The sequence below is a fragment of the Chiloscyllium plagiosum genome, unplaced genomic scaffold (assembly GCF_037043375.1).
Source record: "Chiloscyllium plagiosum isolate Xiang-an unplaced genomic scaffold, Cpla_swu_hap1 HiC_scaffold_7, whole genome shotgun sequence".
In the NCBI taxonomy this organism is placed as follows: Eukaryota; Metazoa; Chordata; class Chondrichthyes; order Orectolobiformes; family Hemiscylliidae; genus Chiloscyllium; species Chiloscyllium plagiosum.
In genome coordinates this window covers 79,037,229-79,050,579 of record NW_028270145.1, presented here as the reverse complement: position 1 = coordinate 79,050,579, position 13,351 = coordinate 79,037,229, and the positions used below count along the sequence as shown (strand labels likewise).

Here is a 13,351-nt window from a genome sequence, read left to right as displayed (position 1 = left end):
GTACAACCTAATACTTATTGAAAAAAAAACACTTTGTCAAAAAGACCTATGATCTGTTTCAATGTGTTGCATTTCTGACTATTTTTGTTATCCTTGTGAACAACATTGACAAGCACTGATCAGCATATGTGCTTTGTGTGGTAAAGTGCAAAGAGTGCTGACATTTATTCTTTGCTACCCTCTAGAAAGTGGGGATGCTAGATGCATGTTCTGGTTCTGCAAGTCAATCAGGATAGTTCAGACCCTCCACATCTAAGTGTCCCTTGCAAATGATGGTTTCAGTCATAAAAATACAAGGCCCATGTAACCTTTCAAAGCTTCATGACGCATTTGGCAGGCAACATCATCAGATTATTGAGAATGAATTAATTTACAGTGAATGGTAAACAAAATACTTTATTTAAGTTTAAACTGAGGGCATGAATGTATTTGTGTCATAATTGGTTCATAGTCCTGATTCTTCCTTTATTTTTGTAGCAAAGATATTCTTCCTCAAAACTAGTCACTATTAGCTTTTCTTGGACCTGTCTGCCTCAGCTCAGCACTGCTGTGGTCTCTTCAGCATGCTCATCATCAACATCCGCTCCCTCAGCACCTCTATCAGACGAGTAGTCTTCCTTGTCCAAGATGACTGCACCATCAGCCCCTCTAAATCTTTTTCTGTCACAGGGTTAGGTTGTGCAGGGTGCAGCAAACAATCTCAGAGACCCTGAGTACTAGAGTGCTCCTCACAATTGGACCAGAAAACCAACTGACTCTTCCAAGACTGCCTTAGTGGATGCATATGCTGCACTGAAGCACTATTTAGCATGAGCTAGAGGACTGTGCATGGGGGTTAATTAACCATGCCCACTGTGGCTATCGCTGATCACTGATGAGCTAGTCCTGGATATCTGTGGAGAAAACATTTGAGGAATTGGCGAATTGTGCAGCCATACATGTCATGACATATATATAAATAGCACGCATACATCTGCAGGAATTGTTGCCTATGGTCACAAATTAACTGGTCATTAGGGAGTGAAGTACGTTCCAAATCAGGAACCTGGTTGGATGATGTCATGAAGTTCTGAGTGCACATGCACACAGTTGATAACCACTTATACAGAGGGAAATCCAGCGATGGCTAACAATCTAAAGACTTTGGTTCCTTCATTCTCTGGATATTTAGTAAACTAAAACTGTATTTCTTTCCTGTAAAAGCTATAAGTAAACTCATGAATGCACATATGTGATATCTCCCAATTAATAACCTATGTTCTTACTTGCTCCTTGAAAAGAGCCAGTGGCTGGGATGTTCAATGCTGTTGTAATCTTCAGCACCATAAGCTGAGTGTCACTACGCCTAGTCTTAAGACATCGCTGGCACTGGCTTCCACCCATCTGCAGGTAGCTGTCATATCTTCAGCTTTAATGATCCTGGTACACCTCTTCAGGTTCTGCACATTTTGTCTACTGCTGCAGTCCTCTTCAGTGACATATGTCTGGTTCTGCTGGCACTGGATATCCCTCCTCCTCAATCTCAGCAATTATATATACACAAACTAGTATAACTGCTGGGTTAAATTACACAAACATCTGGCATGGAAACACTGACCTGTGCACAAATATCAAGAATAAGATGTTTGCTTTCCATTCAAGAGCCTGACATAGTCAAGCTATCTTTTGGGCCCTTTTCAGACTGCTCACGTTTTGACTGGAAGCCTGTCCTGAAACCTCCTGTGCACAGTGAGATGTATCATCCAAATACCACCATTGGTTTTCCACTTCTCATTCTGCTATGTGCAAAGTCTTTGTAGCCTTGATGTTTACAGTGTTTTCTAGGTATGTGGTAATTGGCTCACAGACTCTTGGCACCCTTCATGATCCCCCAAGATACAGCCCTATAATCATAGAATCCAGAACCTAATTAATGGTTTTATCCCTAATCCTTGTCTTTCAGATACATGAGTCTGTGAATATTCCTGCAAAGCAGCATGTGGAATAACTATATCCCATCACAACTGTTGATGAGCCTTAGGTACCCTTCTTCTCAGAGTTAAATGAATCATGGAGTGAACATGTGCAAACAAATCTCAGGGCCCCTCCCATTTGTACTGTGCATTCTGTGAGGCCTTCCTTTGCAAGACAACATTCACCATCTAACGGCATCAGGCCCACTTCACCCCTCAACCCCACACTACACATCCATCCCATTATTCTAGATTGTCTTGCCTTTCCTTCCGATTCTCCTCTTTTCAATCTTTTATGAATCAGTCCTTCAACAATCTCCTTCGAAATTCCTGTTCTGATTTTACTCACATTCAGATCCCTATACCCTACATTTGCCTTCCAGCATCCCTTATTCAATTCTCCTGTTCTTTCTCCCTCCCCAATGCACCAAATAACATGATTGTGTTCCCCACCCTAAATATGCTACTTCCATCTTTCATTATACACTTCTTCCCAAATGCTGTGATTCTCTCCTCCCGCATCCCAATTTTCACCACTCAAATTGTCAGGATCCTTTTCAGTGATCCTCACAACTGTTTTAAGTTGCGTAAAACTTACTATTTCTCTCTACCTACTCCACATTTTTCTGAACCTATTGAGTGTAGGCCCTTTTATGAATTCATACCCATGTTGGTTTACGTCCCATTTGCCTATCTTCACCCTCCTCTGACCTATCACCATCATTCTCCACCTTCATCTACCCATTGCATTCCCAGCTACCTTCATCCCCAGCTCTACTGCCTCCATTTATCTCTCAGCCTCCTTGAGAAACCCCCTCCATTCCTGATGAAGTGCTCATGCTCAAAACGTCAACTTTTCTGCTCCTCGGATGCTGCCTGACCTGCTGTGCTTTTCCAGCACCACACTTTTCGACTCTGATCTCCAGCATCTGCACTCCTCCCTTTCTCCACATTTATTAACCCAGTTAGGTTTCATCCCTTATACAACAAGCATTTAACTACAAACAAGATCAAAGTGACAGAGAAAATCATGCTCCAATGCTCAACTGAGTTCTGTCGAGGCCACTCGGCTCCTGGCCTCATTGTAGCGTTACAAATACATTAAGGACAAAAGGGTAACTAGGGAGAGAATAGGGTCCCTCAAAGATCAACAACGCAGCCTTTGTGTGGAGCAGCAAAAGATGGGGGAGATACTAAACTAGTATTGTGCATCAGTGTTTACTGTGGAAAAGGACATGCAAGATATAGAATGCACGGAAATAGACGATGACATCTTGAAAAATGTCCATATTAAAGAGGAGGAAGTGCTGGTGGTCTTGAAACACAAAAGTGGATAAATTCTGAGGACCTGATCAGGTGTACCCTAGAATTCTGTGGGAAGCTAGGGAAGTGATTGCTGGGCCTCTTGCTGAGATATTTGTATTATTGATAGTCACAGGTGAGGTGCCAGAAGATCAGAGGTTGGCTAATGTGGTGCCACTGTTTTAGAAGGGTGGTAAGGACAAGCCAGGAAACTTTACACTAATGAGCCTGATGTTGGTGGTGGGCAAGTTGTTGGAGGGAATCCCGAGGGACAGGATGTACATGTATTTGGAAAGGCAAGGACTGGTTAGGTATAGTCAACATGACTGTGTGTGGGAGAAATCATGTCTCACGAATTTGATTTAGATTTCTGAAAAAGTAATGAAGAGGATTGATGAGGGCAGAGCGGTGGACGTGATCTGTATGGTTGCCAGTAAGGAATTTGACAAGGTTCCCCATGGGAAGACTGGTGAGCAAGGTTAGATCTCATGGAATACAGGGAGAACTAACCATTTGAACATAGAACTAACTCAACAGTAGAAGACAGAGGGTGGTGGTGCAGGGTTGTTTTTTCAGACTGGAGTCCTGTGACCAGTGGAGTGCCACGAGGATTGGAACTGGGTCCAGTGCTTTTCATCATTTATGTAAATAAATTGGACGTGAGCATAAGAGGTATAGTTAGAAAGTTTGCAGATGACACCAGAATTGGAGGTGTAGTTGACAACAAGGAAGGTTATCTCAGATTACAATGGGATCTTGATCAGATGGGCCAATAGGCTGAGGAGTGGCAGACGGAGTTTAATTTAGATAAATGCAAGGTGCTGCATTTTGGGAAAGCAAATCTTAGCAGGACTTATACACTTAATGGTAAGGTCCTAGGGAGTGTTGCTGAACAAAGACCTTGGAGTGCAGGTTCACAGCTCCTTGAAAGTAGAGTCGCAGGTAGATTGAATAGTGAAGGCAGCATTTGATATGCTTTCCTTTATTAGGTAAAAACAATGACTGCAGATGCTGGAAACCAGATTCTGGATTAGTGGTACTGGAAAAGCACAGCAGTTTAGGCAGCATCCGAGGAGCAGTAAAATCGACGTTTCGGGAAACGTCGATTTTACTGCTCCTCGGGTGCTGCCTGAACTGCTGTGCTTTTCCAGCACCACTAATCCAGAATGCTTTCCTTTATTGGTCAGAGTATTGAGTACAGGAGTTGGGAGATCATGTTGCAGCAGTACAGGACGTTGGTTAGGTCACTTGGAATATTGCGTGCAATTCTGGTCTCCTTCCTCTCGAAAAGATGTTGTGAAACTTGAAAGGGTTCAGAAAAGATTTACAACGACGTTGCCAGAATTGGAGGATTTGAGCTATAGGGAGAGGCTAAATAGGCTGGGGCTATTTTCCCTGGAACGGCAGAGGTTGAGGGGGTGACCTTATAGGAGGTTTATAAAATCATGAGTGGCATAGATAAACAAAGTATTTTCCCTTGGTTGGGGGAGTCCAGAACTAGAGGGTGTAGGTTTAGGGTGAGGGGCGGGGGCGGGGGGAGAGAAAGATATGAGACCTAACGGGCAACTTTTTCACACAGGGTGGTAAGTGTATGGAATGATCTGCCAGAGGAAGTGGTTGAGGCTAGTACAATTGCAACATTTAAAAGGCATCTGGATGGGTATATGAATAGGAAGGTTTGGAGGGATATGGACCGGGTACTGGCAGGTGGGATTAGATGGTGTTGGGATATCTGGTCAGCATGAATGAGTTGGGCCGAAGGGTCTGTTTCCGTGCTGTACATCTGAGACTCTAAGTGGCTCTAACTACCTTCAAGAAGCTCAACATGATACCTAGCAAAGCTGCCCACTTGAGTAGCACCCCTCTCCGCACTTTCAACATTCATTCCTTTCACCACGCAGTAGCTGCATTGCAGACAACATGAGACGCACTTGAACAATTCCGCTCCTTCAAAAGCAACGTGCAAACTTGTGACTTCTACAACATAGTAGCATCAAACACACGAAACATCAATAGAAGTTCCACTCAAAACCACAGACCTTCCTGGCTTGGAAATAAATTACCATTACTTTAATGATGCTGGTTCAAAACCCTGGACTTTTTTTTTTAAAAAAAGTATTATAGGCATACCTACACCAGATGGACTACAGTAATGGCTTACCACCACTTTCTCAATGGCAATTAGGAATAACAACCATTGTTGTCCTTGCCAGCAATGCTAACATCCCTTGAAAGAATTAAAACAAATATTTTAAAAAATCCATGCTCAACTTCTACTGAGCAAGTAATACGAATATACATAATAAGAAATATAACCATCTGACCCATTGAGCCTGCTCTGCAACTTAAGACGACCATGGCTGATCTTTTCGTAGACTCAGCTTCACTTGCCTACCCGCTCACCATAACCCTTAATTCCTTTACTGTTCAAAAATCTATCTTTGTCTTTCAACAAGGTAGCCTCAACTGCTTTACTGGGCAGGAAATCCCACAGATTCACAATCCTTTGGGTGAAAAAGTTTCTCCTCAACTCGGTCGTAAATCTGCTCCTCCTCATTTCGAGGCTATGCCTCCTAATTCTAGTTTCAGCCGCCTATGGAAACAACCTCCTTGCTTCTACCTTATCTATTCATTTCATAATTTTATACGTTTCCATAAGATCCCCCACCCCCCCTCTTCATTCTTCTGAATTCCAATGAGTATAGCCCCAGAGTATTCAATCTCTCATCATCAGCTCAACCCTCTCAACTCTGGAATCAAGTATTATATCATATTCCTTGTATAAAATAAGCTTTATCGATCATACTTTCTAACATTAAACAAAGAGCAAATACTGCAGATGCTGGAAATTCTCAGCAGCATAGGCTTGAGCAAACAGAAGAGTCAACACTTCAGTACACGCTTGGAAGAGTTTATATTTGAAATAGTAACTCTTCTGTTTTTCACATGGTTGCTGTCATGAGTACCGACTATAATGACGTTTACATAACACTAACATATCACAAGAAAATTTAACCTGGCTTTTCTGAAACCAAAGTTACATGGTGCAAAATACAGACTTTAATCAGATGGGTGAACAAATTAAACAAATAGATTTAATTCTATTTATTAAGTAAAGACAGCAAGGAAAAGAAACACAGGGAACAGCTGTAAGCAAAATCTTCTAATGCAATTGAAATTTGAATATTCAATATTTCAAATTTATACAACATTCATTTGAAATAATAGTCTTTTGAGTTCAATGAAAAAGAATGAATCCTTCTGAACAGCATTTAAATACTGTAATTATCTCAACTACTCTTCATTTAATTACAAAAAAAAAATCAGCCAGCAATTCTATCTTCAAAACACAAACAGTGACTCATCTGATTAAACAGTAATTTTCCAGGAGATTTCTCAAGTCAACATTTCTAGATTGTACAATAAAATAAATTACCTGATTTTCAATAAAAGCACTGACTCTCTGCAACATTCCTTCACAGTTGAATTCATAGGGCAAATATGGCTCAATCTATTAAAAAAAGTAAAAAGGTCCTGATGAGTACTGGCAGCATCAAGCACAATCAGATCTCTGATGCAAATTTTACTGAAGCTTGCAAACGGTTAAGGGTTCGATGCTGATCATTGTGGAACTCATTGATTTGGGTTTGCCAACCTGAAAATGATTTCTTTATCCCTACTCCCAGCTCAGCTTTTGTTAACCAACCAATCCTGCATCCACAAGAAAATGTTCCCAGTGCAATGGCAGGTATGTAGCCTTCATGCTCCGAAGACTGACAGATCATATCAAACAAACATCATTTTGGCTGTATACAAACAGCAAGGTATTCACTGTACTCAACCAGTCTGTCTTTCCAACAAAGTGTCTGACATTAGACGTGATTCTGCAAGTGGGCAACATTTGGTGGATAATTCGGAATGCAACAAGAATTACATACACAGTCATTTTAGGGTTGTCAGTCAGGTTTGTAGTATGGCATACGTGTTCTGGAAAGTTTAGACATTAATACATTAGGCCCTGCTGTTCTCTTCAGAAAGGGCACCTACACACTGCAACAGTTTCAACTCAACAAAATAACTGGTAACCACTTGTTGGTTCATTTCTCAGTCTGACACCTTGACCAAAGCTTACCTGTCTGGTTTAAATTTAAACAGAGCTGGTCAATAAACTGGTCATTATTAACTGGTGTATTCTATTGCAAAACCTCTACCGATCTGAATTCATTTGCCAACCAAATCATCCTCTCATGCAGTGCAAATATTACTTTTCCCCTTTATGGTATCCTTGGAAAAATTGTCCTGAGAAGCGCAAAATGAAAAGCATTGACAAAAATCAGTATTTTTAAGCAACACTGAAGTTCTGTACTATCAAAAGTCTATTATCCACATGGAGACCTATGATGAAGTTAAAAGCAATCAAAAATGATTGCCCAGTCATAAAATCTAGTCCCTTTAATTCATCTTGCAATATAATCCCATAGATATCTTCCTGTCCGAAGTTACCGTAAAAAGCCCAGATGGTTTATAGACCTTTTGAAAGAATACAACAGATTCCTCTGCTATCCTCAGCCAGTGTTCATATGTATGCATTCTGTGGCAGTGAATCACTGAAGAACAATCACATAAACCCTGGTTGATTTTTTTCTGTCTCTACCTCTGAAATAATTGCATTGGTTCATTTACAAATCAAGGAGGAACAAGGTGCAATCAAACAGTTTCTTTCAGTCTTCATTTCACTATTTGGTGACTGTTAATCTTGAAGCGATATAACTATTTACTAAGAAGAAATATACAGTATATAAATGACATTACATCCTCAGGATGGGCTTCAGATCCAGCGAGTTTTTTTGAAGTATAATTATTTCATGTGGGAAACTAGTGTAGCAAAATCTATCAAATGAGGTGAATGACAATTTGATCAGTTTTTCTCGATGTTGACTAAAATATTGGGAGAACTCTCTGCTCTTCTCTGAGGATTACAAGTGATAGTCAGTGAAGAAAGCAATCAAAACAGTTCAGGAACTTTTGCTCAAGGACAATTAAATTTTAAAAATTGAGCATAAAGTTACTTGCATAACTCTACTGACCAACAATATTGAGGAGTGCCAGTGAAATTGATATTCCACTTCTAAATTATTCCATTAGAAGTGAGCTCCACATTTTTCACCAGTAATTCTGATCCCACAATTCGCTTCAGAAATGCAGAGTGTACCTGAAATCAAACAGTTTATCTTCTTGCAAGATATTTTGGTGGGGCTGTTGGCAGGAAGAGAATCAAACAACATTCCACTTTGCAGCAGAGTGCCATGCTCACTGTTTTAAGTATCTAGCAGCACAACCAATACTTCAATATGTCCTATGAGAAAGTATGGAGATATTGTCGAATCAACGTGTTGAGAGATGTTACTACATACCTCTGGAGCAGATGGGACTTCAACCCAGGCCTCCTGACTCCATGGCACAGTGGTAGTGCCCCTACCTCTATGTAAGCTCAGGGGTAAGGACAGCATTGGTTAGATGGGTAGAGTGCCAGATGAGAGATGGGAGTGCTCATGGTTAGGCCATGGTTCCTGGGAGGGAGGGGTGACATCAGGCAGATGGGAGTAACAATCTGGTAGGATGTTATCAGGTCTGTCGGGTACCATATAGTATTTTGCCAGGAGAAGATGGGATAGCAGCAAGGGTTTAAAGGTTGATGGGTGTACGAGATATCTATTGGGTCCCAGAGGTTGAGGCCATTGGAGGGAGAGGTTGCAATTGGATTGTGGGTATACAAGTCATTCTATTATAACACACCTTTTGTCAACCTGAATTCGCTGTAACACGATTGAAATGGAGATGCTGCTTCTACAGCGTGAACATTTAAAATGTGCGTTGGCTGTAACTCGATTGCAGCACCAATACTTTAAACGCTGTTTCTAAAGGGCAATTTCTTTTACAACACAGGGTCGCACAAGAATGCAACCACTGCATTATAGAAGAACTGACTTATGTTCATTGCGGGTAGAGGGTAATGATAGTTAATAAAGGATTGAGATGGGGCACATGGCAAGTTTGGAGGGATGGAGGATACAGCCAGTTCAGCAGCTACCAAAGAGATACACTAAATTTTCAATTCTTTAGCTTCTCCTGGGTAACTATTAGTTATGTTAAAATGCATGCCTCAGACCATAATGGATTATTTTGGATCGATTCCAGACATGGGAACTGCACATGAGAATATTCACTTTCCCAGGCAATTCCCATGGAGTCCACTGCATCCGGATTCCATATGGTCTTTGTAGTTCTAATTTGTGTAGCTCCAATAGCTATTAGGCCATTGAAATATCAGAGCCTGTAAGTTCATGCAAGTTCAGGTAATTGTTCCAAATAATTGAAATACTTAATTGTCTTTATTGATCACACTGTACTGTCCTTCCCTAAATATTCTGCTGTCTCTACCTGAATTAACATTTCTAGAAACTCAGTTCAAATTTATTGTTTCTCATACAAAATGAATTAACTGATTTCTCACTCTGTTTCAACATGTTCAAAACCAAAAACAAAACAAGCCTTAGGTCTGAGACCTATCTTAGAGATAATTAGAGATGATTTTACCTTCTGATTAAGTATAGCCTTCACTGCATGCTCCACTTCTACTGGGTCATCAATGTTAACAGTCCAGACATGAGGTTTTCCAATAAACACTTCTGCATATGGATGCTGTGAGGTCAACTGCAAGAACACATTGGGCTTGTTAGCACAAGAGTTGAAACAGGATACAAATTATAATAAAAACGAGCACAACAATTTTAATACATAGAACCTTTTATCTAGTAAAAACACAAGATGATTCATAAGAGTCTTAACAAATAAAATGTGGCATACACCATACAGAAAGTAGTTCAGAGTAAGTTGAGGATAAGTTAGACAGGATGGACATGTTTTCACTGGCGTGTGGAAGAGTGAGGGGTTTGACTGAAGTGTACTGGATCCTGAATGATCATGACAAAGTGAATATGTAAAGAATAGGCAGAATCTTAGGTGTCTGACTAATCTGAGTATGATGAGATATGTGGCAGCATCAGACAAGTAGTCCAGTAAGATGTGTCTTAAAATTGGGATCAACTTGTTCCATCTTTTCTGCTTTTGACAGGAAGTGTGGTGAATTTCTCTCTAGGTAGTGAAGTGCCAATTAAGGAGGATTACTGCTTGTTAAACACTTAACCGTCCAACTTGTCTCATTAATATTCAGCTTTGTATCTTGTCAAATAAGTTCAATGTCAAGGAAATTCAACATAGATCCTAGAACAGGTAATTGGTGAATTCAGCTTGCTCTGGTAGGACACTAGGTACCAGCCTATCAGGGAATGCTCTATGGGTGCCTGACACACCCCAAGACTATGGACATTGGCATCCATTATGTGCAAGCCTCTAAGAAACCTCAAGGCACATCTCCAATTTACTCAAAAGGATATCCAGACCCCTACCCATAAAAGCAGGACTACCACCACTTCATCTGTTCCGTCTAGAGCAAACATCAGCAACTGTGCATGGCAGCTCTGGACTGTCAGTGTTTGTCTGGATGCACAATGGATGTTTAAGGATTGCACAGGCACAAGCGATGCTTGCAAATCTTGGGATACCAGCTGAATGATGAGGTCCTCAAGAACAGCTCATGGTAGTATAAGCTGGAATTGGACTTGATAACTGCCATGGGGTGAGGTAAGTGATCAATGAGGCAGGTTTGGTAAATATGGTGAGAAAATTCATTAGATCTTGCACTGGAAACCCCTCTTCAAAAAAAAGATTCCTGTCCCTGTTGCCAGAATCACATGTGAGACGGTGCTTTACTGAATTTGCTTTTGCCAAGTTGGTTTATGGGAAGTTACTATTTTGGAACAGTTGTTGTTTAGTAGTCATAGTCCATTATTTTGTTAGTTGTAGAGATGTACAGCACAGAAACAGACTCTTTGGCTCAACCCGTCCATGTCGACAGATATCCTAAATTAATCTACTCCCATTTGCTAGCACTTGGCCCATATCCCTCTAAACCCCTCCTGTTCATATACCCATCCAGATGCTTGTGAATTTGTAATTGTACTAGACTCCACCAATTCCTCGGACAGCTCATTCCATACACACACCACCCTGTGTGAAAAGGTTGCCCCTTAGGTCTCTTTTATATCTTTCCCCTCTCACCTTAAATCTTTTAGATCCTTCCCCTTTCACACTAAACCTATGCCCTGCAGTTCTGGACTCCCCCACCCCAGGGAAAAGATCTTGTCTATTTACCCTATCCATGCCCCTCATGATTTGCTAAACCTCTAAAAGGTCACCCCTCAGCCTCCGACTTTCCAGGAAAAACAGCCCTAGCCCATTCAGCCTTTCCTTATAGCTCCAATCCTCCAACAAGGATTGCCCTTGTAAATCTTTTTTGAACCCTTTCAAGTTTCACAACATCTTTCCGATAGGAAGGAGACCAGAACTGCATGCAATATTCCAACAGTGACCTAACCAATGTCCTGTACAGCTGCAACATGACCTCCCAACTCCTATACTCAATACTCTGACCAATAAAGGAAAGCACACCAAACGCTTTCTTCACTAACCCATCTATCTGCGACATCACTTTCAAGGAGCTATGAACCTGCACTCCAAGGTCACTTTGTTCAGCAACACTCCTTTGGACCTTACCATTAAGTGATCAATCCTGCTAAGATTTGCTTTCCTAAAATGCAACACCTTGCATTTATCTAAATTAAACGGTATCTGCCACTCTTCTGTCCGTCTGAACAAGATCCCATTGTAATCTGAGGTAACCTTCATTACTGTCCACTGCACCTCCAATTTCAGTGTCATCTACAAACTTATTAACTATGCCTCCTACCTTCACATCCAAATCATTTATATAAATGAAGAAAAGCAGTGGATCCAGCACCAATCCAAGTGGCACCATTGGCTGGTCATAGACCTCCAGTCTGAAAAGCAACCCTCCTCCACCACCCTCCGTCTTCTACTTTCAAGCCAGTTCTGCATCCAAATGACTAGTTCACCCTGTACTTCGTGATCTAATCTTGCTAATCAGTCTCCAATGAGGAACCTTGTTGAATGCCTCATTGGACTCCATATAGATCGCGTCCACCGTTCTGACCTCAATGCTCACTGTTACCTCTTCAACAAACTCAATCAAGTTTGTGAGACATGATTTCCCACACAAAGCCATGTTGACTATCCCTAATCAGTCCTTGCCTTTCCAAATATATGTCCATCCTGTCCCTCAGGATTCTCTCCAACAATTTGCCCACCACCAATGTCAAGCTCACCGGTCTATAGTTCCCTGGCTTTTCTTTACCACCTTTCTTAAACAGTGACACCATGTCAGCCAATCTCCAGTCTTCAGGCAACAAATTTGCGACGATCAATGATACAAATATCTCAGCAAGGGGCCCAGCAATTACTTCCCTAGCTACCCAGAGTTCTAGGGTACACCTGATCAGGTCCTGGGGTTTTATCCAATCTTATGCGCTCAAGACTTCCAGCACTACTTCCTCTGTAAAATGGACATTTTTCTAGATGTCACCACAGATTTCCCCATATTCTTTATCTTTCACATTCTTCTCCACAGTAAACCCTGATGCAAAATACTCATTTAGTATCTCCTCCATCTCCTGCTGTTCCACACACAAGCTGCTTTGCTGATCTTTGAGGGGCCCTATTCTTTCCCAAGTTACCCTCCGGAACAGGGCAAGATACTATCTCCATAACACAGCAGACTGAAGCATTCTGAAATTAACAGGAGAAGTCTGAATATATAAATTAATTTAGAATAGCAAATTCAAAGTCAAAATCAGGGATAGAAAAAAATACACAAGGTTGTAATATTCATTTTAAAATCTCTAACAATTAAATCATAAGATTGTGAAATACAGGCAAAATAATCAATTTCAATTTAGTAGGCAGTCAATATCTAATGAATGTAGGTTTGCTCGCTGAGCTAGAAGGTTCATTTCCAAACACTTCGTCACCATAATAGATAACAACTTCAGTGAGCTTCTGGACGAAGCTTGTATCGGACGTTAAATGAAGTTTTGGATTCCAGTTGATTTAAGCAAATA

At 41.0% G+C, this 13,351-nt stretch overlaps 1 protein-coding gene across 8 annotated transcripts in view; it reads right to left on the bottom strand.

The window, feature by feature from the left end:
* Positions 1 to 13,351, bottom strand: part of mgat5 (alpha-1,6-mannosylglycoprotein 6-beta-N-acetylglucosaminyltransferase) — a 160,072-nt gene that overhangs the window by 18,706 nt on the left and 128,015 nt on the right. For all 8 annotated transcript variants that reach the window (XM_043694045.2, XM_043694044.2, XM_043694048.2 and 5 more), the window contains exons 14-15: positions 9,852 to 9,968; positions 6,691 to 6,765 (exon numbers count right to left, since the gene is read on the bottom strand). In XM_043694045.2, coding sequence (XP_043549980.1) covers positions 6,691 to 6,765; positions 9,852 to 9,968 — 192 coding nt within the window. The remainder of the gene's footprint in view (positions 1 to 6,690; positions 6,766 to 9,851; positions 9,969 to 13,351) is intronic.